At 39.9% G+C, this 21,563-nt stretch overlaps 4 protein-coding genes and 1 pseudogene across 4 annotated transcripts; 2 read left to right on the forward strand and 3 right to left on the reverse strand.

Annotated features, from left to right (window-relative positions):
- The first annotated feature begins 1,826 nt into the window (after positions 1-1,826).
- LOC135642629 (L-ascorbate peroxidase, cytosolic-like) lies at positions 1,827-5,504 on the forward strand. Its single transcript, XM_065158925.1, has 9 exons — positions 1,827-2,019; positions 2,115-2,289; positions 2,376-2,441; positions 3,963-4,011; positions 4,627-4,709; positions 4,795-4,874; positions 4,996-5,098; positions 5,195-5,253; positions 5,338-5,504. Exons 1-9 carry the CDS (start codon positions 1,901-1,903, stop codon positions 5,351-5,353), a joined length of 750 nt encoding a protein of 249 aa, XP_065014997.1. The 5' UTR covers positions 1,827-1,900; the 3' UTR covers positions 5,354-5,504.
- A 194-nt stretch (positions 5,505-5,698) lies between these two features.
- On the reverse strand, positions 5,699-6,574 carry LOC135642632 (salt stress-induced hydrophobic peptide ESI3). Its single transcript, XM_065158928.1, has 2 exons — positions 6,230-6,574; positions 5,699-6,152 (listed from the first exon to the last, which is right to left on the reverse strand). Exons 1-2 carry the CDS (start codon positions 6,308-6,310, stop codon positions 6,069-6,071), a joined length of 165 nt encoding a protein of 54 aa, XP_065015000.1. The 5' UTR covers positions 6,311-6,574; the 3' UTR covers positions 5,699-6,068.
- A 2,620-nt stretch (positions 6,575-9,194) lies between these two features.
- LOC103991738 (LOB domain-containing protein 1) lies at positions 9,195-10,087 on the reverse strand. Its single transcript, XM_009411277.3, has 2 exons — positions 9,804-10,087; positions 9,195-9,695 (listed from the first exon to the last, which is right to left on the reverse strand). Exons 1-2 carry the CDS (start codon positions 10,035-10,037, stop codon positions 9,339-9,341), a joined length of 591 nt encoding a protein of 196 aa, XP_009409552.2. The 5' UTR covers positions 10,038-10,087; the 3' UTR covers positions 9,195-9,338.
- A 7,009-nt stretch (positions 10,088-17,096) lies between these two features.
- LOC135643831 (elongation factor 1-alpha-like) lies at positions 17,097-19,556 on the forward strand (annotated as a pseudogene).
- Positions 19,557-19,675: 119 nt separating this feature from the next.
- LOC103991909 (uncharacterized) lies at positions 19,676-21,430 on the reverse strand. Its single transcript, XM_009411449.3, has one exon. It carries the CDS (start codon positions 20,838-20,840, stop codon positions 19,968-19,970), a length of 873 nt encoding a protein of 290 aa, XP_009409724.3. The 5' UTR covers positions 20,841-21,430; the 3' UTR covers positions 19,676-19,967.
- Positions 21,431-21,563: the final 133 nt, after the last annotated feature.

Here is a 21,563-nt window from a genome sequence, read left to right on the forward strand (position 1 = left end):
AATCAAATAAAATAATCGAATCGAATAAATTATCTTAGAAGCAGACAGTTATTCGATTTGATTAATCAGGTTAGATCGAATTGAATCGATTTTAATTTAAAAAAATATCAATTCAACCCAAAACTCCAACATCAATAATTTATTGATCTTCTTTTTGTCTCATAATTTTTTTTTGTCATTATTCTTTATTAATAATCTCTTTTGTTGATTTATATGTATTACTATATATTTTCGTTATTATGAACAAAGGACTACACGTGAATTCGTTATTTCTTTATGTTATATTTTAATAAAAAGATAAAGAACAACTTGTGCATTAGTTTAATTGTCTTTAATATTTAGAATGATATTTGTAATATAATTTTTCTTAGAATATAGATAAAATTTGATCAAAACTCTGATTTGATTCAATTAAACTAAATCGATTGATTAAATCCAATTGATTCATTTGAAATATATATATATATATATATATATATATATATATTAATTATTTTTAAAAAAAATAAAAAAAAAATTGATTAATTAAACCAAATTAATTTGCTTTTGAACCAATTCAATCATATAGATCTGAACTGATTTCGATTTAAATTATATTATTTTAATCAAACTGAATCAAATCTTTTGTTCAATCTAATCCGACCTTAAACGTCTCTCCTCTAGTAGATAGATTATGTCGAATAAGATTGATTATGACTATCATGTGAACATGAAGGTAGAAATCTCTCATTACATTCTAAGAGATATAGTAACAAACATATTAATATATTTTTAAAATTTAAAAAATATATATTAAATGACATTCAGATAAATATCCCTATAAAGTTTGGAAGAAAATGAATTTGCTCATGAAAATTTAGATATAGCATATATTTTCTAAAAAAAAAAAAACAAGATCCAATTACTCAAGTCAACCATTACTTTGACTATAAATAATTAATTTAAATTAAAAATATATATTTTAAAAATGAAAACATAACTTTATCTTTAATATTAATCGGGGTCTCAATTATATTTTTCATTTTGGATATACGTGTACATTCTTGTTTTCTTTTTCTTAACTTAAAAATCAACAGTGGCAGGATCCGCTGTGTTCGCTATAACAAGAGCAACACTTTTCATAGTAGTTTGTGGGTTAGCTGTGTTGCCTGCCGTCCCACCTAACGCCTTTGTGAGTGGACTCAGCGACGCGACCCACTCGTCGAGCCAACGCTGCTCGCTCTTCGACTAAAAGCTACGACAGGCGCTTGGGTTGCTCGCCTTGACCATTTGGTGGCAGGATTCCCTGTCCGAGTCCACTAAGGTTCAGGGTTTCGTGCGCCTGATCTTCCCAGCGATTGGGTTCCAGGGACGTGTCAGCCATCGGACCTTCTCATCCCTCACAGCAGATCCCGGCGCACAGCTAATATTCTCCGCACCTACGGGAGGACCCAAAGGAGATTTCAGTCCATCCAGAGCATCAAATCCGCATCGTTTCTCGGGGTTTCTTTTGGTGTGTCGAAACCACTGTGCATCCACAGCCTAGTCAAATTGGAGATTGCCGCGTGTCCCACATAATTTCGCTCTCACGTCCCTCAGAGCATGACATCCCTCCACTATCCCGCCGCGTTCACACCTTTCATCGTGCGAAAGGGGTTTTGCACGCTCCACATGGGTCACTACCACCTATCAAGGCACGATAACCGCACATCCGTCGAGAGTCCTTGCATCCGGACCGTTAAATATTTAACGAATCATGTCCGCATATCTTTGCCCATCCGACGGCGTAGAACGCGCTACTAGAACCTTCTCGCCGAGGCCTAAACCCTTGCTTTTTAGGCGCCCCGGAGGAACGTGCTGAGCACTCGCCGTCTCTTCTGCCTCTCGCCGTCGTTGCTGTTCTCGCATTTGCGGTTTCGAGATGGGGAAGTCGTACCATGTGGTGAGCGATGAGTACTTGAAGGCGGTGGAGAAGGCGAAGAGGAAGCTTCGCGGTTTCATCGCCGAGAAGAATTGCGCCCCCTTGATGCTCCGCCTAGCGTACGGGATCACTTACGCCTTCATGCTGCTTTGTGTAACGTATTTTTTGCGGCGATCTGGTAATGGACGGCGCCGATCTGGGGTTGGGGTTTCAGGTGGCACTCGGCGGGAACGTACGACGTGGTGTCGAAGACCGGTGGGCCGTTCGGGACGATTCGGAACCAGGCGGAGCTCGCCCACGGCGCCAACAACGGGCTCGACATCGCCGTCAGGCTCTTGGAGCCCATCAAGGCGCAGTTCCCTATCTTGACCTACGCTGACTTCTACCAGGTCCGTCGTCTCCTGATCTAACGCCATTATATTTTGCAGTCCTTTTCTCATTCCTAGCATGATACACATTTTCTATCAAATGGCAGCTTGCGGGAGTCGTGGCCGTGGAAATTACCGGAGGACCCGAGATCCCTTTCCATCCCGGAAGGGAGGTATATAGACTCGCTCTTGATCTCTCTGTGATCTAAAAAGCATTTGAATTATATCAATGGTTCGCATATGTTTGGATCTGTGATGAGGATAGGTAGGGTCGCACATTTTGGCTTCTGATGTCCTTATTATCATTTTCTCGGTCTGCGGTTTACGCCTGTTTTTGGCGACGTTATTCGCCGATTAACAAACACGATTTTTTAGAACGAAATATATATGTTCATTTTTCTAACTATTCTGATTTAGGTTAAAGCCATCTGATTTTGCGAGATTGCTGCTTATTTATGTTAGCCATATTAACAAGAAATTGTGTTAATTATGGACTATGAAGTGCTTATTTTTTTGTTTATATGTTTCTGTGTCAGTTAAATCTGTTTTTTATTCACGTGAGGTCAAGCGTTGTTATCTGCGCCACAACTAATGAAATCTTTCAATGGTTCTGAGATTTCTTTATATTACTATAGCTAATAGGACCGCTCCTAAAGCCATGAATAACCAATACAAGCGAAATGAACAATATTTGTACCTTTATGATCGGTCTCTGCTTTTTTAACTTTTATTTAATTATGGATTATGAAGCGCTCATTTTGTTTATAAGTTCATGTGTCAATTAAATCTGGTTTTATAGTCACATGAGGTCAAGCTTGTTTCATGTCAACCTGTTTGATCATATTGGTATTGTTACCCAATATATTTTCATCTCTTTGATGTAATCTATTATCTTGGTTATTCATGGCTTTAGCAGTACTCCTATTAGCTATAGGACTCTATTTTTTTAATGTAAAGAGATCTTGTAAGCATTGGAAGTTTTCGTTAGTTGTGGAGCAGATAACAAAGAATGTCTTCATAATGTTGGAGCAATACTATGGATTATTTATTTCTTTCCTTACATGTTACACCATGTAATTTGTACTATATCTTCTAGTTGTCCAGAGATAAGTTCAATGAAAGTAAAATTATATGCATTGTTGGCTTGAAGAACCAAATTAGGTGTTGCTGCTCTATCTCATTGTCCATAATTCTTTTTGCTTCTGTACTTTCCTTTTGTATTCAGTTTAATTGTGGATGATTTTTTTTTTCTGTTTATTTATTTTATTTGATTCCTTTCAAGATCATTTTATTTAAGATTATAACACATTTGTAAAATGCCTATCAGCGCTGAAAGCAAAACTAGACTATCTAATCTTGTGTTTGTGTTTACCTGTGTCACCTAGAACAGTAATTAGATATACGGTAGTGGTTTTTATTGAGATGTGTAATGTCATTTGATATTGATTTTTCTTGAATATTTGGTGGAACAAAGCTTATATTTCGAGGAAACAATCATGAATCTTTTAAATTTCAAGGTTGACATCTTTGTTCGACATATGTTGATTATTGTAGAAACTTTATTGACTTGACCACTCCCTTGTAAAATGAAATTTTGCCCCATATAACCATTTGTTGGGTAAGATTTTCAGCTTTCAACTTCTGTGCATGAATGGGATCACTGTGCATTGACATTGTTGTTTCTGTGTTTCTAGGACAAGCCTGAACCTCCTGTTGAAGGTCGTCTTCCTGATGCTACCAAGGGTATGGGTGTTTGCAAAGTTTTGCATGCTTAAAGATAAAAAAAATCTATTTTTAAAATTTGAAGTTTCTGACATGTGGTTTGCAGATGCTAGTTGTATGTGTTTGTTTTCAGTGCCAATTATCTTAGTTGCTGACAATAACTGTTCTGCACTATTGACATGTCTACAAGACATCTTAGTTGTTCACTCCAGCATTTGCGGGTTCAAATTCAGAAACCCTGACCTGATGTAATATAATTGCCACTCTCATTGGACTGGTTTGTTTGCTTAATAAGGAAGCACTTGTGCATGCACACAACTGCAAACTGTTATTGGATGACCTGAACTTTCCTTGGGTTTAATTTTCAATTGCTGATATTCCTGATTCCTGAAATTGCCCATCGATGTGTGTTGTTGTCAAGTGCGTTGTCAAGTTGTGGATTGAGTCATCTTTATTTTTCATTTGTTGATATTCCTAAAGTTGCTCTTGCCAAGTGCATTGTCAGGTTTAGGAGTGAATCATCGGCTTAAGTCATAACAATTGCAGTTATGAAGGACAACCGGCTTTTTCAAAACCTATGTTGTTTCTGTCATAGGACAATCCTTATTAACTCAAGTTTTGTTTATAATCCTACAGGTTGTGATCACCTTAGGGATGTGTTTGGACACATGGGTCTCAGTGATCAGGACATTGTTGCACTGTCTGGTGGTCACACACTGGTAATTTTCTGGTGTGCTCTCACTTGTGATCTTTCCCATAAATTCTTTTATACTTGGTTCTTTCACTGCTCTATGCCCTTCACAGGGAAGGTGCCACAAGGAGCGGTCAGGCTTTGAAGGGGCTTGGACTCCCAACCCTCTTATTTTCGACAACTCATATTTCAAGTGAGTTAGTTCAAAATAATTAGTAGTTCGTTCCTGCTACTGTTATATTTCCCTACATTAAGTTGTCTGAAGCGTGTGCCTTATAAATTTATGGGGAAATGACATTTTGCTTCTCTGGCAGGGAACTCGTGAGTGGAGAGAAAGAAGGCCTTCTCCAGCTGCCGTCCGACAAGGCCCTCCTGACTGATCCCGTGTTCCGCCCGCTTGTTGAAAAATATGCTGCTGTACGTACTCTCGTTCTTAATGTCTGTATAACTCAATATTTAATCATGACTTTGCCATAGGTGGTTTAAATTTTTAACCTGGAATTTCCGCCTCAGGATGAGGAGGCATTCTTTGCCGACTATGCTGAAGCACACCTGAAGCTGTCGGAACTTGGGTATGCATTGAAGTTTCTAGAAAGTGAACTGGCAATTTGATGAAACTACTTAAAACTGATGTGTGTTTTTCTATCACTTTTCAGATTTGCCGAGGCTTGAAGAATGGAGTTGTGGATCTAGCAAGACAAGGTTTTGAGGTGCTATCTTCTCTCTAGAATCATCAGAAACATTTAGAAATAAAATTCTATGGTTGTATGCCGTTTCCTGTCGTAGTTGATGTTTGTTTAATATCAGACTTTGTTTTGTGACATGTCTCGATCTCTATCAGCACCTACAACAAGTCCTTCCCATTGTGATCTTCATTTCTCGTACAGCTGATTTTGTTTTTTATACAATAAGTGACGAATCTGAGATTAAAATTGAAAACATCACGATAAACTATAAATATTTATTTGTTAAACTAGTTACCAATCACCATGAGACTGTCGACACTTTGCTTTAGCATGACGTCCGTAGCATCTTCACGAATGCTGTGGGTTCCAGTCTTCCAAATCGATAGCTTGGCACGGAAAATTATCCTCTTCTCTCGAGTACCTCGGAAGCATCCAACCCGCCTTTTGTTTTATAACCCAGACATCAAGCATAACATGTAGCATTTTAAATTATCTTTTCTGCTATTGTTTGTGAAATGATGTGAACAGAGTAGTAACACATTTTAGTATACTATTTCAACTAACGAACCATGTTTGCCAACACACAAGAACTCTTTATTTCAAGGAAAAGTGAACCTGGAACACCATCTATCCTTGTACATTCATCATGCCCATATAATTACTTCTCCATCTACGTTGCATCCAAAATTGTGGCACTATGACTACCCTACCAACACATATAAGGCGTAAATTATTCCTGGTATGTAGCCCAGTATCGTCAGCAGCAGGTCAATCCAAAACTCCACCTGCAGTTCACCGTATAAGATGATCACAACCTCCTTACTAGAGAGAGAGAGAGAGAGAGCTGGATTCAAGTGCTTACACCGATGCCATAACGGAGGAAGACACCCACAGGTGGTAACAAAATGGCCAAAATCACTTCCAGGAACGTCGCTGACCCCATTCCTCTCTCTCTCTCTCTCTCTCTCTCTCTCTCTCTAAAATACCTGAAAGCCGTACAGCTTCACGGTGGCCTTGTGATGGTTGGATGATGATGGCACGAGACCGTGAAGGTGGGATGCACTGGAACAGAGAAGAGTGACTGACAGGGTAGCGGACGTGGTTCCCACCCAAGCTTGCTCATGGAAGGCTGATGGTGTACGTGGCGAGCCGTAACATTCTGCTGCAGCCGCGTGTTGTGCTGCGAGCCACGTACCCTACCTTTCATAATTTCCAAAGGTATAAATTGTGGTAAAAGTGATATGTTTAGCTGCATGAATCATATCATTTCTAATTCCTTCAATTAATATGTTATTTCCTCTTCAATAAATTGATATCATTTCGTGATTTACACCAATTGATTGGTCGTAAAAAATCAATAGATTACTGATAAAGTGAGTGCTCATGCTTGTCTTGTCACAACATTGTGCAGGGCCAAGCTGATGTTGTTGGCTTTTGGGTGGTCAGCGTCGGGCTAGTGAAGTAAATTGAAGGTTGAATGCACTTAAATATCAATCAATCCGTAAAATTTTGATTGATGATCAAATAGAAGAGTGAATACACCTAATAAATGGAAGACATTTTTAGTGTTCGGATGAGTATGCACTGTTTCTGGAGGAGGAGGAGGGGAAGAGAAAGAGGGAATGACACACCGACTACAACTTCTAGTTCCCATCTTATAAACACATGCACTGTGCCTGCAACACTCACTTTAGGATCTAGGAGGGATCAAACATGTGCAACTCTTAATGTGAAGGACATGGTTATTGCTAGTGACTACAAACTTAGGCTTTTGGTAATTTAGGATGTTGAATCCCATGTCAGTTTAGGAGTAGGTGAAGGACGTCAGGGAGTCTCCGGATCAGACAATTCCTCGTAGGCCCAATGAGGATGAATGATGCTTCCAATGATGAGGCCGAAGACATCTCGACTCGCCTACTAAGAAACATTAATGGGGAATGGACGATTTACTATACTTTTCATGAAGTTTGTTCTTGAAACAGTTTTTTGCATCAAAAAGCTTGATGGTATTTTCTCAGTTGCAGATTCAGCATCAGGCAGGTTTTAGTGGAGAACACTTTCACCAGGAAAAGAAACAAAAGAGACTTTACTCCATGCCATGTGATTCACGGAAGCTGTAGGATCTTTTGCATCCTCCATCAAATTAGAGTAATCAGGATCATAAGTGCTTCCAATCTCGGTACAGTGAAGTGTTTGAGATATTACTTGAATGATGGTTCTTTGGACCTGAAGCACAAGTCTTCTAATTAGGAAGGAGGAAGCAAACAGAGTTCCGGGTGCTTGTACGCCACCAAGTGAGAAAGCAAGGATGGAGTGTGGGAGCTGAGTGGAGACTGGGCCATCTTGGATCACCTGAAAGCTCTTTCCAGAGTGAGAACGAGACCTGCCATATGTTCCACAGCTCACGACTGCTCCATAAAGTGAGATGAGTATCAAATGCTGAAGGGCCCCATGAAGCTTGGGAGAGACACTGCCATGAGAAGCGCTCTCATACACACTAAGGTATCCCCATCGGTTCATACTCACATCTTCTGCTAACACTTCACATCCACTGATCATTATGGTTGTTCACACAACATCTGGTTCCAGATGAAGTCAGAGGTAGGCACACATCATGTGTACCGTAATATGGATGCAGATGAATCATGACCTGCGACCTTTAACGTATGTGTTTCCTGCATTCCAGCTTGTGGGTCGTGGTCCTCTCCTATCTTGTTTCTCCATTTCACCGTGGGGAGTGTTCTATCTAATTAAGCTAGCTTAGAAGCACATGCATCCACTTAAACTCTTCTAATACAATTATTATTTTATGGATTGGACTAGAAATAATGTTAAAGACCTTCTTTGGAACTCCAGTGCTTGTCACCTATTAGAAGATAGTCTTCTCTGCCCACCTCCTCCACTAGGCTACCAGAATTTGTTCTCTCTCACTCTCATGAAACCCCAAGTCATAGGTTCACAAAAGAAAAAAGAGGAAAGTTGGCAGACTTGAGTCTTAAGTCTGAGGTACTCTTCAAGTTTTTTCTATCCATACATTGAATTTATGAGCAATGGGACCGCTTGGAGTCAAATCTACAGGGAGAATATTATGTGTGTTACAGTTCACCTTCCCGACTCTTCTAGGATTCATATTGTTATCCAAGGAGGAATTGCTAACCAATGGCAACCTTATTAGGACCCACTTTAGGTGTATGCGGTTGCTCTAAGATAAGATAATGCAGCTTTGGCTTGGTGTGATCTTTAGTCAAGCTCAAGACTTTTTGGCTCTTCATTTAGGCTTACTTTGCTGACTGCGGCCACTTAGGATTTCTACAACTAATCGAGGGATAACAACAGCATGCATGTCGACCTCTTCTGCACATGAGCTTATCTGTGTTTGACAAAACACACAAGCTTGGATGGCCTACAGAATCCAGTAGTGCTCTCTGTAAACATGGTGTCAGTGTTGATTGATTAATGTATGGTTAGATTGCTGCAATAATAGCTAATCATTGCTGTGGTCAGTCGATCGAGAGCTGACATGGTGTGAATCTGACCTGTGCACATGATGGTTGCATTCTTATTAGGGTTGGCAGCTGAACTAACCCTTAAGAATGTGGATATTGTTTTGTGGCTTTTCTTGATGGATTCCGCTTCCACCCAACTGCAGCTCGATCGCCTTTGAACTTCCATCTAAAGTCATAGGAAAAGGACTCTTCCGAGTTTGTAAACCTCAAGTTGTTGTCGTGATGAGGAGATCATAATCGTTTGAAGTTGACATGTGTTACATGGCATAGCGAAGTCATTTTCGAGCTTGAGTTCCTCGTTGGCAATGTTAAGGAAGAAAGTAATAATCAATCACGATCATAAGTTGTACGAAAACAAATCAGTTCACGTCTCTCGACTTGGTCGATCTGCTGATGGTTTATTGATCGGCAGTATACATAGGTCTTGGAACCATTATTTGCTTCTGCGATTAATCCAAGCTTGGCTCATATCCAGAGAGGCTCATCCCAAACCGAGCCGTGGCTGATCTCGTCAAGGAAGTACGCATCGTTCTGATACATGTTGGGGCTGTCAGCGAGGGCATTGGTGGATTGGGGTGTTGTGCAGTAGCCCTGCTGTGTCTGAGCCATCTCCATGCAGATCAACGCGATCAGGTTCTTCTGCTGGGCTTGCAGGTTGATGAGCTCGGCGTGCGCCCGTGCCAGTTGTGCTTGCAGCTCGCTCACCTGTTTCTGAAGCTGGAATATGGCACCGGCGCAGCCGTACACGGGATCCCGGATCCGTGCGTTGGCCTCGTACACCATGCTGCTCACGGCATCGGCCCTCTGGCTCGCCGGAAGTTCCTGAGACCATCGAGTTCGATCGTTAGTAGGAAAGCGGTTTGCAATTGCAGTAGAACACGTAGAGGTAGAATGAAGCTTCGGTGTGATCATTCGATGCGGAGCGCTCACCTGCAACAGCTTGATGATGTTGCTGGCACCGAACACGCGATGCGCGGTGGTGAACTTAAGTGGCTCCGTCGGGGGGAAGTAAGGAGCGAGGACGCACTTGTCGGCGCATCGCCGGCGGAGGATCTTGCAGGCGGCACAGGGGCTGTGAATCGCCGCAGGAGGAGACGAGACGGGAGAAGATGTAGGGGAGGAAGAGAGGTGATGGAAGCCGGTGGTGGTGTCACTTGAATCCATGAGAGTGGAAGAGGGAGGAGGAGATGGATGGTGGCTTGTTCTCGTCGTCATGGAGAGGAAATATATAGCGAGCAGGAGATTATGACGCTATGGCTCCACAAATTTGAGGTCAGCAGATTAAAGCCTCTTATTTTGACTAGCCAACGTATAAAAAGGCACAAAAGTAGTCAGATCATGCCATTTAACGTCGTGAACAACTGGAACTATAAACAAGTCGTAGGTTAGTCATTACTGCACAATATATAGGCAGTCAGTCATACTCGGTGTGTGTCTTCCTGGACATCGACGGGCTATTGATTGGCCTATAGCCACCCACTATTTCTGGCACCGCTCAACATGATAGAAATCTTCCTCATGTTGTGTGCTTCATGGAATCAATTAAGCTGCCTAAAAGGGAGGATGAAGGTTTTGTGGTTGTCACAATCATCGGTATGAGAAACTTTGTGCACATGGACGCACCCCCATCCACAGCCAGGTTTTATCACCTCAGTGGTATATGTATCACCAGGAAATGAAGGAGAGAATCTGAATGGAAGTGCTTCATTTTAGGAGGATTTCTCCATCTTAACACAGACTTGTCAAGCTCTTTGTCCTAAATCCTAGCAGGTTATATGGTATAGAGAACATTCTATTTCCTGATGAAGGGGTGTGTTCTGCGTTTCTTCAGCTGTAGGGCCTATGAGATGAAATCCATGCGTCGTGAAAGACTGACTATGCAGCGGTGCTGCCATCCATCAACAAGAAGGTGGCTTTCGTTATCTATTCAGGAAGCTAAACATCATCGTTACGGTGCTGAAAACGTTGTGCCTCATAAGACTTCTGACTTCCTGCTTCCAAGAACTGGAATGGGTCGTATCACCTGCCACACGTTTCCAGCCGTGTGTGGGGTGGGAGACTCGAAGCTGGGTGTTGGATGGGGAGATGTGCTGCATGCACGTTGAACCCATGAAAGCAACCTTCCACGGCTGCCACTCCAGAGTTCAACACCGGGTTAAGCGTTGAAGGTGGAAGGAAGCTCTGTGAACCATATCTTGGTTGACTTTGATATCATATTTATTGATTTTTTTCTTAAAATTAAAGAAAAAAAAAAGAGATTAGGAGTACTTCTAATCTACAGTACTTTCGATTGATCCAAAAATATATATTTATATTGATCAAAATAAAGTATAAAATTTTTAAATAATAAAAATTTTTATCATATCCTAATAAATCTTTTACCCTCATCTATTTATTTAAATCTAAATTTCTATCTTTTATTTTATCTAATCCTAATTATTTAAATTAATTTTAACATACTCTCTTAATTCAAATAGTTGTCAGTTAAGTTGTTTTCCGAATAAATTCACCGTAGCTTTTAGGAAGATATCAACAAGTTAATCTTTGGCACTACATCCATAATTTTTATATCATTAACCTTCTTCGTAGTCTTCGATGGTTACTTATCTTCACTTTTCTCACTTTACTCGTAAGACTCGTTAGAACCACTATTGCTTTTTATGCTTGAAACTTCTTATTGCCCTTTTAAATGTTTATCATCAAAACTTTATGTAGAGTTGTTATCCTTAACTTTATCACTATTGATGCTCTCCTTTTTTTATAGCATTTATAATAGTTTTACTAGTGTTAGATCGAATAGAATTTCAAACTTTTCGTCTCTTGAAGAGTGCCTCCTCATCACTCTCATCACAACTTTCATTAACTTTAATCTTGTTTTGAAACATCTTTTTATAAGTTAGAATTTCGAAAGGTTCATCATATGAGATTGTTTATATAAACTTATAAAAATTAAGATAATTATAACTTTTATGTCATAATGTCGATTCATTAACAACTAGCATGAAAGGAGAAATCCAAAAATAATAAGAGAAATATTTTATTTTTTTTGTCATCCTCATAGTTACTATCAAAATTTTAATTTTCTTATCATAAATCAATCATTTTTCATCATAAAAAATAGGATAATATACTTTTCTTATCGATTAATTTTTTAGTAGATTTGGTGTTCACAGAACTATTTCTTTTCCTTCCACTTAAATCTTATTATCATTTCCTATTTTATACTATAGATCTGACTGAATCATTAAGTCTTTAGAATAATTTTTTGTTTGTTATCATATAATTATTGTATTCACTATCCAAAAATCAAAGAGAACTAGAATATTCTTTTATCAGATGCTATAAAGAAAAAAATATTTTCTCATGATAATTTCTTTGATCTTTGTTCCAATAATCTTTTTTAAGATAATCATATTTTTTACAATAAGAGCAAAAAGGAACATTTAGATTTTTATTTTTGTACCAACAATCCTTTTCAATATGTTTATTTTTTGTAATAAAAACATCGACAGGTTTCTTTGTTATCTTTATTTGAGTTGCTCTGACTCTTATTAGATCAATCACATCCTCTATTATTTTGATCTCTTTCTTGAGATTTAGCTTTTAAAATTTTCTTTTGGTTCTTCTAAGTTCGTTTGAAGAATATATTGAAATTTCTTTTGAAGATCTATTTACTTTTTGTTCATAAACTAAAAGAGAACTTATTAATTCATCAATAGATAATGTATTTGTATCTTTGGCTTCTTCTATAACAGTAGAAATTATATCAAATTTTGAAGATACACTTCATAAAACTTTTTTTACTATAGTTTGATCTTTTAGACTTTTACCATAAGACCTTATTTGATTCACAATCAAAGATACTTTTGAGAACAAATCAATAATGGGTTCAGAATATTTAATCATAAGAGTTTCGAATTCAAATCAAAGAATTTATAGCTTTAAAATTTTTTTATCATATCTGTGCATCCAAACACACTTTTTAATATTTTCTAAGCTTATGTTGATGTTGATGCCATCATAATTTAGGGAAATAAGGAATCAATTATTGTTTGCTATAGGATACAGAGAGCTCTTACATTTTTCTATATATTCTTATTCATCTGATTTTTTTGATCTTTAGTAATATTAGAATCTTATAGATCATACTTAACACAACATCTTCTATCAAGTTCTACAATCCTTATGAGATAAACAAAGTTTTTATCTTAACAATCCAAAATTGATAATTATCGCCATTGAAGATAAGAAGAAATTGCATAGGAACACTTACTCCGGTCATATTCTCTTTTCTCTTTCTAAATCTACTAGTCTTTTCTTTGTTTTTAATCGATGTATTCCTTTTGATCTTTTTCGAACCAGGCTCTAATACCATATTGTTGACTTAAATATCATACTAATTGACTTTTCTATAGAACTTAAGGGAGAAAGAGAAAAAAATAATAAAATATACTAGGAGTATTTCTAATATGTAGTGTTGCGGATTGATCCAAAACACCTTTTTATATGATAAAAAAATAAAGTATAAATTTTTTAAATAATAAAAAATATCACATCCCAATAAATCTTTTACACTAATATATTTATTTAATTTTTTTTTTATTTTTTATTTATATAATTTTAATTATTTGAATTATTCTTAACATTCTTGTAAGTCTCACATGTCCTACACCGCGAGAGAGAGAGAGAGAGAGAGAGAGAGAGAGAGAGAGAGGCGGTTTGTTATCTTTGCTAACCTTAGCATGAGCAGATTAGATTGTGTCCACTTAAAAAGCAACTTGAATCCAATGACGAACAATGAATTGAAATGCTTGTACTGCGCCTTGCTTTTGCATCAAACGTACCGATCAAGAACATATCGTCTGAAAAGGGTTGGTGTGCCATTAATTACTCGAGCAAAAGAAAAGTATACTAATCCAGTACTTGTCAATTGCCCATTCTGCACTGCCATTCTATCATGTGTCAAGTTTTCTTGCTCTCTGGTCAAGGAGAATGATGATTAATAGGACAACGAGGTGGTAGCATCTTCTTCTTCTTCTTCTTCTTCTTCAACAAAGAAAAGAAGCACCTACAGTTCGACCTAGTGCACGTCAAATCCAAATCTACGTCACCTGCATGCACACAGGCCCACACGGCATTCACTTTCTGCTTGGATCTTAGCAATTTCCCACTAGCTCGGACGCAGAAATGGATTGAGATGCTGCCATGTAAAGCTTTTCTTCATCCTTTCATTGCAGCAAGTGTCTCTCTCTTTGGTTCCTTCATGCAGACAGGTTGGGGTGATGATGATGAGCGAGCTTTTGCCTTCCCCACCTTTTCTCCCTCTTATCTCTTTCTCTCCTGAGCTCTCGCTGTCGTTTGATGAAGAGAGGGACCGAGTGTCAACTCGGAGGGTTGGAGAGCACTTGTGCATCAAAGCCAACTCGGCCATCATCATAACATTGTGGACTTTATCGATAAGGTATCGTGGTATCTCGAGACTCCCATGAAAGAAGAGAAGAGGAGAGAAGCCATGAGGTGGACACATTTCAGAATCTGTAGCTTGGAAAAACAAACTCAACTGGTGATGAGCTGCATCAGTCGATCAATGCTATTTGCTTTTGGACCAAACATTTCACGTTGTGAGTAAACACATGTACAAGAAGAGATACAGAGTCACAGATGGTTGACTGACTACTTGGTGGATTGTATCTGGAAGTCACTGTTACGATGGCCAGCCTGTTGGATCATGTTCTTCGTCTGATGGATGATGGGCTAACTTCTGATGTCCGATCCAAATTAAGAGTCACGTATGGCTGGGCTGTTGGATCGTGTACATGTTTATCCAGATAGTAAGCTTCTGAATGGATCGATCGATAGTGATCGATAGCTTAACATGGCATTAGAGCAGAAGGTCCTCCTGTCTCACCTACTGTTGTTGCTGTGGAAGCTGAGGTGGTTCTCTTAGGGTTATTTGCTATTAAGATTTGAATCTGCATTAATTAATTGCAAACACTAATTCCATCTCCTAATTCTTCTACCATTTCTGGGCATCAAAGCTTCATGTCTGAAGCAGAGCATGGTGACTAATTGCCACCAACAGTTGCTTGACTACAGGTTGTGAATTCTTCATGCATGAGTCAACGTAGTTTGATCTACTATGTTCTTCTCGGTCTAGACTTCTCGGCAGCAGCGTCCGTGAAAGCTAGCTATCTCAGCATGGTAATAGTTAGCAATGTTGCATCGTCTTATAATAAGCATATGTTATGCTCCTCATTGCTTCGACATCATGCTGCCAAAGGTCATCCCTCTTCCCTCCCTCTCTCTCTCTCTCTCTCTCTAAAACATCTGCTAAAAAATGATCGAATATACTTATAAGGCTGGCTCCATATCCTCTCTTCCTATAATAGGTGGTCTAGTCGTAGCATATAAGATTGAATTCAAGTAGAGAGTACAAACCTATGAGGTGGAAGAAGGATATTACATACATATAAAAATTATACAAGGGATGAAATAAAGGGGGATAATTACAAAAATTCAAAATATGACGCTTTGACACCAATGATAAAGATTTAGGATGAGATAATTACATTTCTAAAAAGTTGAGCTTTTTTATTTATTTATTTTGATTGGTTGACCATTAATAATCCTCAACTATATTTATGTTTTAATATTCAAAAAAATAAAAAAGAAGGTGGATAAGATAAAGGAAGTATTAAGTCAATTTCTTTTTTATTTTAAAAAATAAATATAAGTATTTTTTTCTTATTATATTATCGAAACAAGTATTTATTTATTTATTTTATCTCCTACTGGATCTCTGGGCAAGGCTGCCACTGCTTTGGCTTTCACGAAGGCACAAGTACACGTGGCAACCAAGGGTCGGCTCGATCCTGATCGAAGGCTAGATAAGTAGTATCTGACGTGCTCACCGTCAGATGCTTCAATCCGACGGCCTGGATAGAAACCCTAGGCTGGGCTTTCGGCCGTCGATATAAGATGGGCGACATGGGTGTCGTTGAAACCCTGTTGATTCTCTCGGCTGCCGGCTCTCCGCTCTTGGCGCTTCGGTCTGTCTTCTCGAGAGCGTCATCCGGTGAGATTTGTCGGTCCTGGGTGATCGTTTGCTGTTTCGGGTTCAACGTGGCCGTTCGTTGTATTGGAATCGTAGTTGAATGATAGAGCTTGGGCTAGCAGTTTTACATGTGTTACAATGAATTGGGTCGACCATCCGCTCGTCTTTTTCTTCGTCTTTAAGTTGAAGGGTGTCGGATCTACTTTCTATTGCTCTGATGGTCTTTGGTTTGCTTTCCTTACTGAATCATTCATGTTCTGGCCATTTATTTCCCTGCTGTTGTTGCATGTTGTGCACACATAAGTAGTTCTTATCTTTGAAACTGAAGTAAAAAAAGATAATTTTTTTCATGTTAGCATACCGGTCACCGAGCACATGTATCTCAGGAAGCAAAACTGAAGGAAAAAATATCATTTTTTTATTTTCATGTTAGCATGCTGGTCACCGTGCATATGTATCTCAGGAAGCTTTGCCTCTGCTTTCAGCTGCAAGTATTTTTGACTGAGTTATTATTTGTGGCTTTGTCCTAGAGGCATACAATAAGGATCGATGAGGAGGTTTTCATGTCCTGCGTTACATTCTGGTTGCCTCAGGATATCATTACTACCTTACATATATGCAGGATTGCATTCATCGTATGCTTTAGTTAATTGTTTGGGTTTTTTTATTATTTTTGGGGAGAACTGATTGCTGGAGTTAGTACACTAGCCACAGCTTGAATATGCGATGTCATAAAGTCTGCCAGTGTTCGGAATTGTTTATATCATTACCCTCTACATATTTACAGGAACATGTTCGTTTTATGTTTGAGTTTATGTTATGGATCAATGCCACTGTAAAACTGATTTTTGGAGTTACTCTATTCAGCCCCGATTTTGATATGCAAAGGCATAAAGTCTGCGAAATTTTGGGAATTCTTTCTGGTGTTGCCAGTGATGATAGATTAACTTCATATTTTCCATTTCTTGTCTTTGTAATATCAAGAAACAAGTCACTTGGCAAATGAAAATGATTCTTTTGCTATTTGAGACATGCTCAAATGTAATATTTGTTTCCAACTACTTGATGCTTGTCTTTAAAGTAAATTTCTTTTTAAAAAAATGTTTTCTTCGCTGTTAATTTATTTCATTTTTGATCTTCTCTTATCATATTCTTGCCTTCCAGCCATCATGGGTAAGGAAAAGGTACACAAACATTGTGGTCATAGGCCATGTCGACTCTGGGAAGTCAACCACCACCGGCCATCTCATTTACAAGTTGGGCAGCATTGACAAGCGTGTAATTGAAAGGTTTGAAAAGGAGGCAGCAGAAATGAACAAGAGGTCATTCAAGTATGCTTGGGTTCTTGATAAGCTTTAGGCTGAGCGGGAGCGTGGTATCACCATCGATATTGCACTTTGGAAGTTTGAGACCACAAAATACTACTGTACAGTGATTGATGCTCCTGGGCGTCGTGACTTTATCAAGAACATGATCACAGGAACCTCTCAGACTGACTGTGCTGTTCTCATTATAGATTCTACTACAGGTGGTTTTGAGGCAGGTATTTCAAAGGATGGTCAGACAAGGGAACATGCCCTTCTTGCATTCACTCTTGGTGTCAAACAGATGATTTGCTGCTGCAATAAGGTAATCTTGAGAAGTCCTTAGGACCGTAGTTAAAATTAATAATTTATGTTATACGACAGTTAATACTTAATTTGTTGTGTCAACACATGGTTTATACATTTTTTATATTGTTTTTCTTGTTCTCATTCATCAAATGTTATCTATGTTGTTCAGAGCTCCCATCATGTAACTTTATGCTCTAGGGTTTTAATGTGAAGTTTCCTTTCACATCTATTATCGTGTCAAATATTCTGCTAGCCCGTATTTATTAGAAGTTTCAAGTGCTTTTGTTGACATTTATTTTATTCAAACACTATCTTGATTGTGGTAATTCTTCTATTAACCTACCTTCATGGCATTTTTGGGGCAAAACCATGACCATTTTAAGGTGTGGTGGCATTCGATTTTTGAATCTCACTTCTGTTTCTACTTTGTCCTAACAGAATTGTTTACATCAGATGTTTTATATATGCCACCACTTCATTTTCTTGAGTATGTATCCTATATATCTGTTGTGCTACTTCTTTTGAGAAACTGGAAATGCAGTTTCTTTTTTTGGATTATAAATTAAATTAATTTTGTTATTTAATGATTAATAAATTTTGTAGGTCTTCCTTTTTCTTTAACTTTAATGTGTTACTTGTTATCTCTTGCAGTTATTTTGTTGTGTTAATTTTGTTGAATGTGTTACTTAATCTGAGTTATTGAATGATTATGTTAATTATGTTACTTAATCTGAGTTACTTAATTGTGTTAATTTGTTGTGTTAATTTTGTTATTGAATGATTATAAATTCTGTTGTGTTAATTTTGTTGAATGTGTTACTTAATCTGAGTCTGAGCTATTTGTTATCGCTTGCAGTTATTTTGGCAAAGAATGTGTTTTTTTAATGAACTTCATGCGTTTATAAATTATTCTTTTCCATTTCATAATAGATGGATGCCACCACACCAAAGTACTCCAAGGCTAGATATGATGAGATTGTGAAGGAGGTTTCTTCTTACCTGAAGAAAGTTGGATACAATCCTGACAAGATTCCCTTTGTTCCCATTTCTGGTTTTGAAGGTGATAACATGATTGAGAGGTCTACCAACCTGGACTGGTACAAGGGTCCAACCCTTCTTGACGCCCTTGACATGATTCAGGAACCAAAAAGGCCCTCGGACAAGCCTCTTCGTCTTCCTCTCCAGGATGTCTACAAGATTGGTGGCATTGGAACTGTCCCTGTTGGACGAGTTGAAACTGGTATCCTCAAGACTGGTATGGTTGTCACTTTTGGTCCAACCGGTCTTACAACTGAAGTCAAGTAAGTCGAAATGCATCATGAGGCATTGCAAGAGGCCTTCCCTGGTGACAATGTAGGGTTTAATGTTAAGAATGTTGCCGTCAAGGATCTCAAGCGTGGGTTTGTTGCTTCCAACTCCAAGGAAGATCCTGCCAAGGAGGCAGGTAGCTTCACATCACAGGTTATTATCATGAACCATCCCGGTCAGATCGGCAATGGATATGCACCTGTGCTTGACTGCCACACCTCTCACATTGCTGTTAAGTTTGCTGAGCTTCTCACCAAGATCGATAGGCGGTCCGGTAAGGAACTTGAGAAGGAACCAAAGTTCTTAAAGAATGGTGATGCTGGTTTTGTCAAGATGATTCCCACCAAGCCCATGGTCGAAACCTTCTCCGAGTACCCACCCCTTGGTAGTTTTGCTGTGAAGGACATGAGGCAAACGGTGGCCGTGGGTGTTATCAAGGCAGTTGAGAAGAAGGATCCTACTGGTGCCTAGATCACCAAAGCTGCTGCCAAGAAGAAACGAGTTATGATGACATCAAAGTGCGTTGTCGTGGTGGAATGTAGTTCCAAATTTTCCTTTGAATATATATTAGTGTCAGGTCTTTTTTTTGTAGTGTAGTGGTTGAAGTGTAATCTGGACAATTTGATCATTTGATTTTGAGTCGGACATGTTGATTAATATTTTGAGAGACAGTTGTTGTTGCATTAATGGATCGTATCGTTTGAGTTCCGATAGAGATCATATCGACGCGAGGAGTTCAGGTTGAGATGAGCATAGTCGAGGTGATCCCAGATCCGAAGACCTCGACCTGTCCTGCAGTAGGGACGCACGTAAGCATCTTTTTTCTCTCCCTTCGTCCTGTCGGTGTCAGAGAGTGACGGCCACTGAGGGTTTCAGATTCCCCTGCAAGTGTATCTGCTTCAACCTTCACAGACGATGAGATATCGAGGGTGAAAGGAAGGAAAGAAATCATAGCTTCCAAAAACACTCTTTTATGTTGGAATATACAAACTACCGTTTCATACATCGGATCCCATCAGCCAGCAAACACCGAGAAAGAAAACTACGAGGCAACCAGAAATGGACAGGAACAGAGGAACGGAACACGACAGATGGGAACACCTCGTGCTTGCTTGATGCCTACGCCGCCGACCTCCTCCTCCTCCTCCCCGGCTCCGACCTGCTTCGCGTCAGCACCAGTGGCCGCTGTGATTCCGACCCTGTTCCCTCCTCCTCCTCCTCGTCTTCATCTTCTGCCAACTCTGCTGCCGCCGGGCTGCTCAACCTCTCGTTGGTCTTTTTCTTCTTCTTCTGCTTCCTCACTTCGCCTGGTTTGGGCTCCGGAAGGGGGGAGGCCGCGTAGCGGGCGGTGGTGGCGAGCGAGGACTCGCTATTGTGCGGCGCCGAGCGGCATCTCATCAGCAGGAGCGCATTCTTCGGGGGCCTCGCGGCTGCGAACAACCGTGCGTCTTCCTCGTGCTCCTCTTCTTCGTCTTCCCCGTCTGCCTTTATTATGATGAACTCCAACGGCGGTGCTTTGGGCGAATCCGGTTCCCGCCGTTGGTACCTGCCCGATCGGCCGCCCAGCGACGCCCACCTTCGCCACAGCGACCGGCCGTCGCCCCCACCCTTGGGCTTCTTCCGAGCAGGAAGAAGACTGCAGAGCAACGCCTTGTGGAAGCACTGACAAGGCGCCATATCCTTCGGCTGACGCGTTCTGGACTGCGACGCCGACTTCTTGTTCCGGATTCGAACCTGACCGATGCAAGTCACCTTCGGCGAGCAAGGCTCCCCTTCCTCCCCCACCGCTGCCGCCGCCACGGCTACCTGCGTCGCCACCGAAGACGAGCGGCCGACGCTCTTGTTACGGGAGCTGAACATAGGGACGGAGCGGGCGGCAGGCCGGCCGCGGCTCCGGCTGCCAATGCCGGCCAGGATCCGGGCGAGTCCCGGCACTGGGAGCTTCTCCCGGCCGGGGCTCGACGGCACCATGGCGCCCGCAGGCCTCATCATCTCCTTGGCTCACGAAACCAGAAGAGGTAGCGACATATTTTAGGAGGCTGTGGAGAGGTCTGTGCACGCCGAACTGTGAACTGTACCGATACCAGATGAGTCCATGTGACCATTGTTTCCTTGACATAACGGTGATTGTAACGGTTTCTGAAACCGTTTTATATATGATACGATATAATCGGACGAACTTACGAGAAAAATATTATTATTATTTTTATCTAATTCTGAAACCTCATTTTCAGAATTTCCTGATAATATATATATATTTTTATCTAATACCCGAAAATATTAAAAAAATGCTACTCGTGCAATTTTCCAATGTATATAATAACATTCTTAAGTGACATGGAAATTATCTGTATTATCATTATATAATCCATATCAGCACCGCAAAATGCTGGACTTCCGACATCAAACATGATATAGTTCGGGGATTGTGCGCCACTACATGGTTCATGCATTATATCCATATGGGTTCACGTGAAGCCCCCTGTAGGCCCCTCCCCCCACTCCGTTCCACGTCGGCACTTCATTGTGATCTGCACGTACGAGCTCACACATAAAATACCATCGCATTAAATGCACCTGTAAGCATCTTATGCACAACATCTATAGCACGTGACTCCCACACCTTCACATAGTTTGACCAGATTCCATAATTCCGATAACGGACGGCTCCAATCCGATCGTTCGAATCCATCAACGATTGATGTATTCGCATTC

Source organism: Musa acuminata, chromosome BXJ3-7 (assembly GCF_036884655.1).
Source record: "Musa acuminata AAA Group cultivar baxijiao chromosome BXJ3-7, Cavendish_Baxijiao_AAA, whole genome shotgun sequence".
Taxonomy (NCBI): Eukaryota; Viridiplantae; Streptophyta; class Magnoliopsida; order Zingiberales; family Musaceae; genus Musa; species Musa acuminata.

What these genes read in the sequence shown, in the direction of transcription:
- LOC135642629 (XM_065158925.1), top strand. Translation starts at nt 1,901, where the DNA reads ATGGGGAAGTCGTACCATGTGGTGAGCGATGAGTACTTGAAGGCGGTG. An exon ending in TCTTCCTGATGCTACCAAGG is followed by an intron (nt 4,012 to 4,626) that starts GTATGGGTGTTT and finishes ATAATCCTACAG; the next exon opens with GTTGTGATCACCTTAGGGAT. An exon ending in TGTCTGGTGGTCACACACTG is followed by an intron (nt 4,710 to 4,794) that starts GTAATTTTCTGG and finishes TGCCCTTCACAG; the next exon opens with GGAAGGTGCCACAAGGAGCG.
- LOC135642632 (XM_065158928.1), bottom strand. Translation starts at nt 6,310, where the DNA reads ATGGGGTCAGCGACGTTCCTGGAAGTGATTTTGGCCATTTTGTTACCA. An exon ending in TCCTCCGTTATGGCATCGGT is followed by an intron (nt 6,153 to 6,229) that starts GTAAGCACTTGA and finishes GGTGAACTGCAG; the next exon opens with GTGGAGTTTTGGATTGACCT.
- LOC103991738 (XM_009411277.3), bottom strand. Translation starts at nt 10,037, where the DNA reads ATGGATTCAAGTGACACCACCACCGGCTTCCATCACCTCTCTTCCTCC. An exon ending in ACATCATCAAGCTGTTGCAG is followed by an intron (nt 9,696 to 9,803) that starts GTGAGCGCTCCG and finishes CGATGGTCTCAG; the next exon opens with GAACTTCCGGCGAGCCAGAG.
- LOC103991909 (XM_009411449.3), bottom strand. Translation starts at nt 20,840, where the DNA reads ATGATGAGGCCTGCGGGCGCCATGGTGCCGTCGAGCCCCGGCCGGGAG.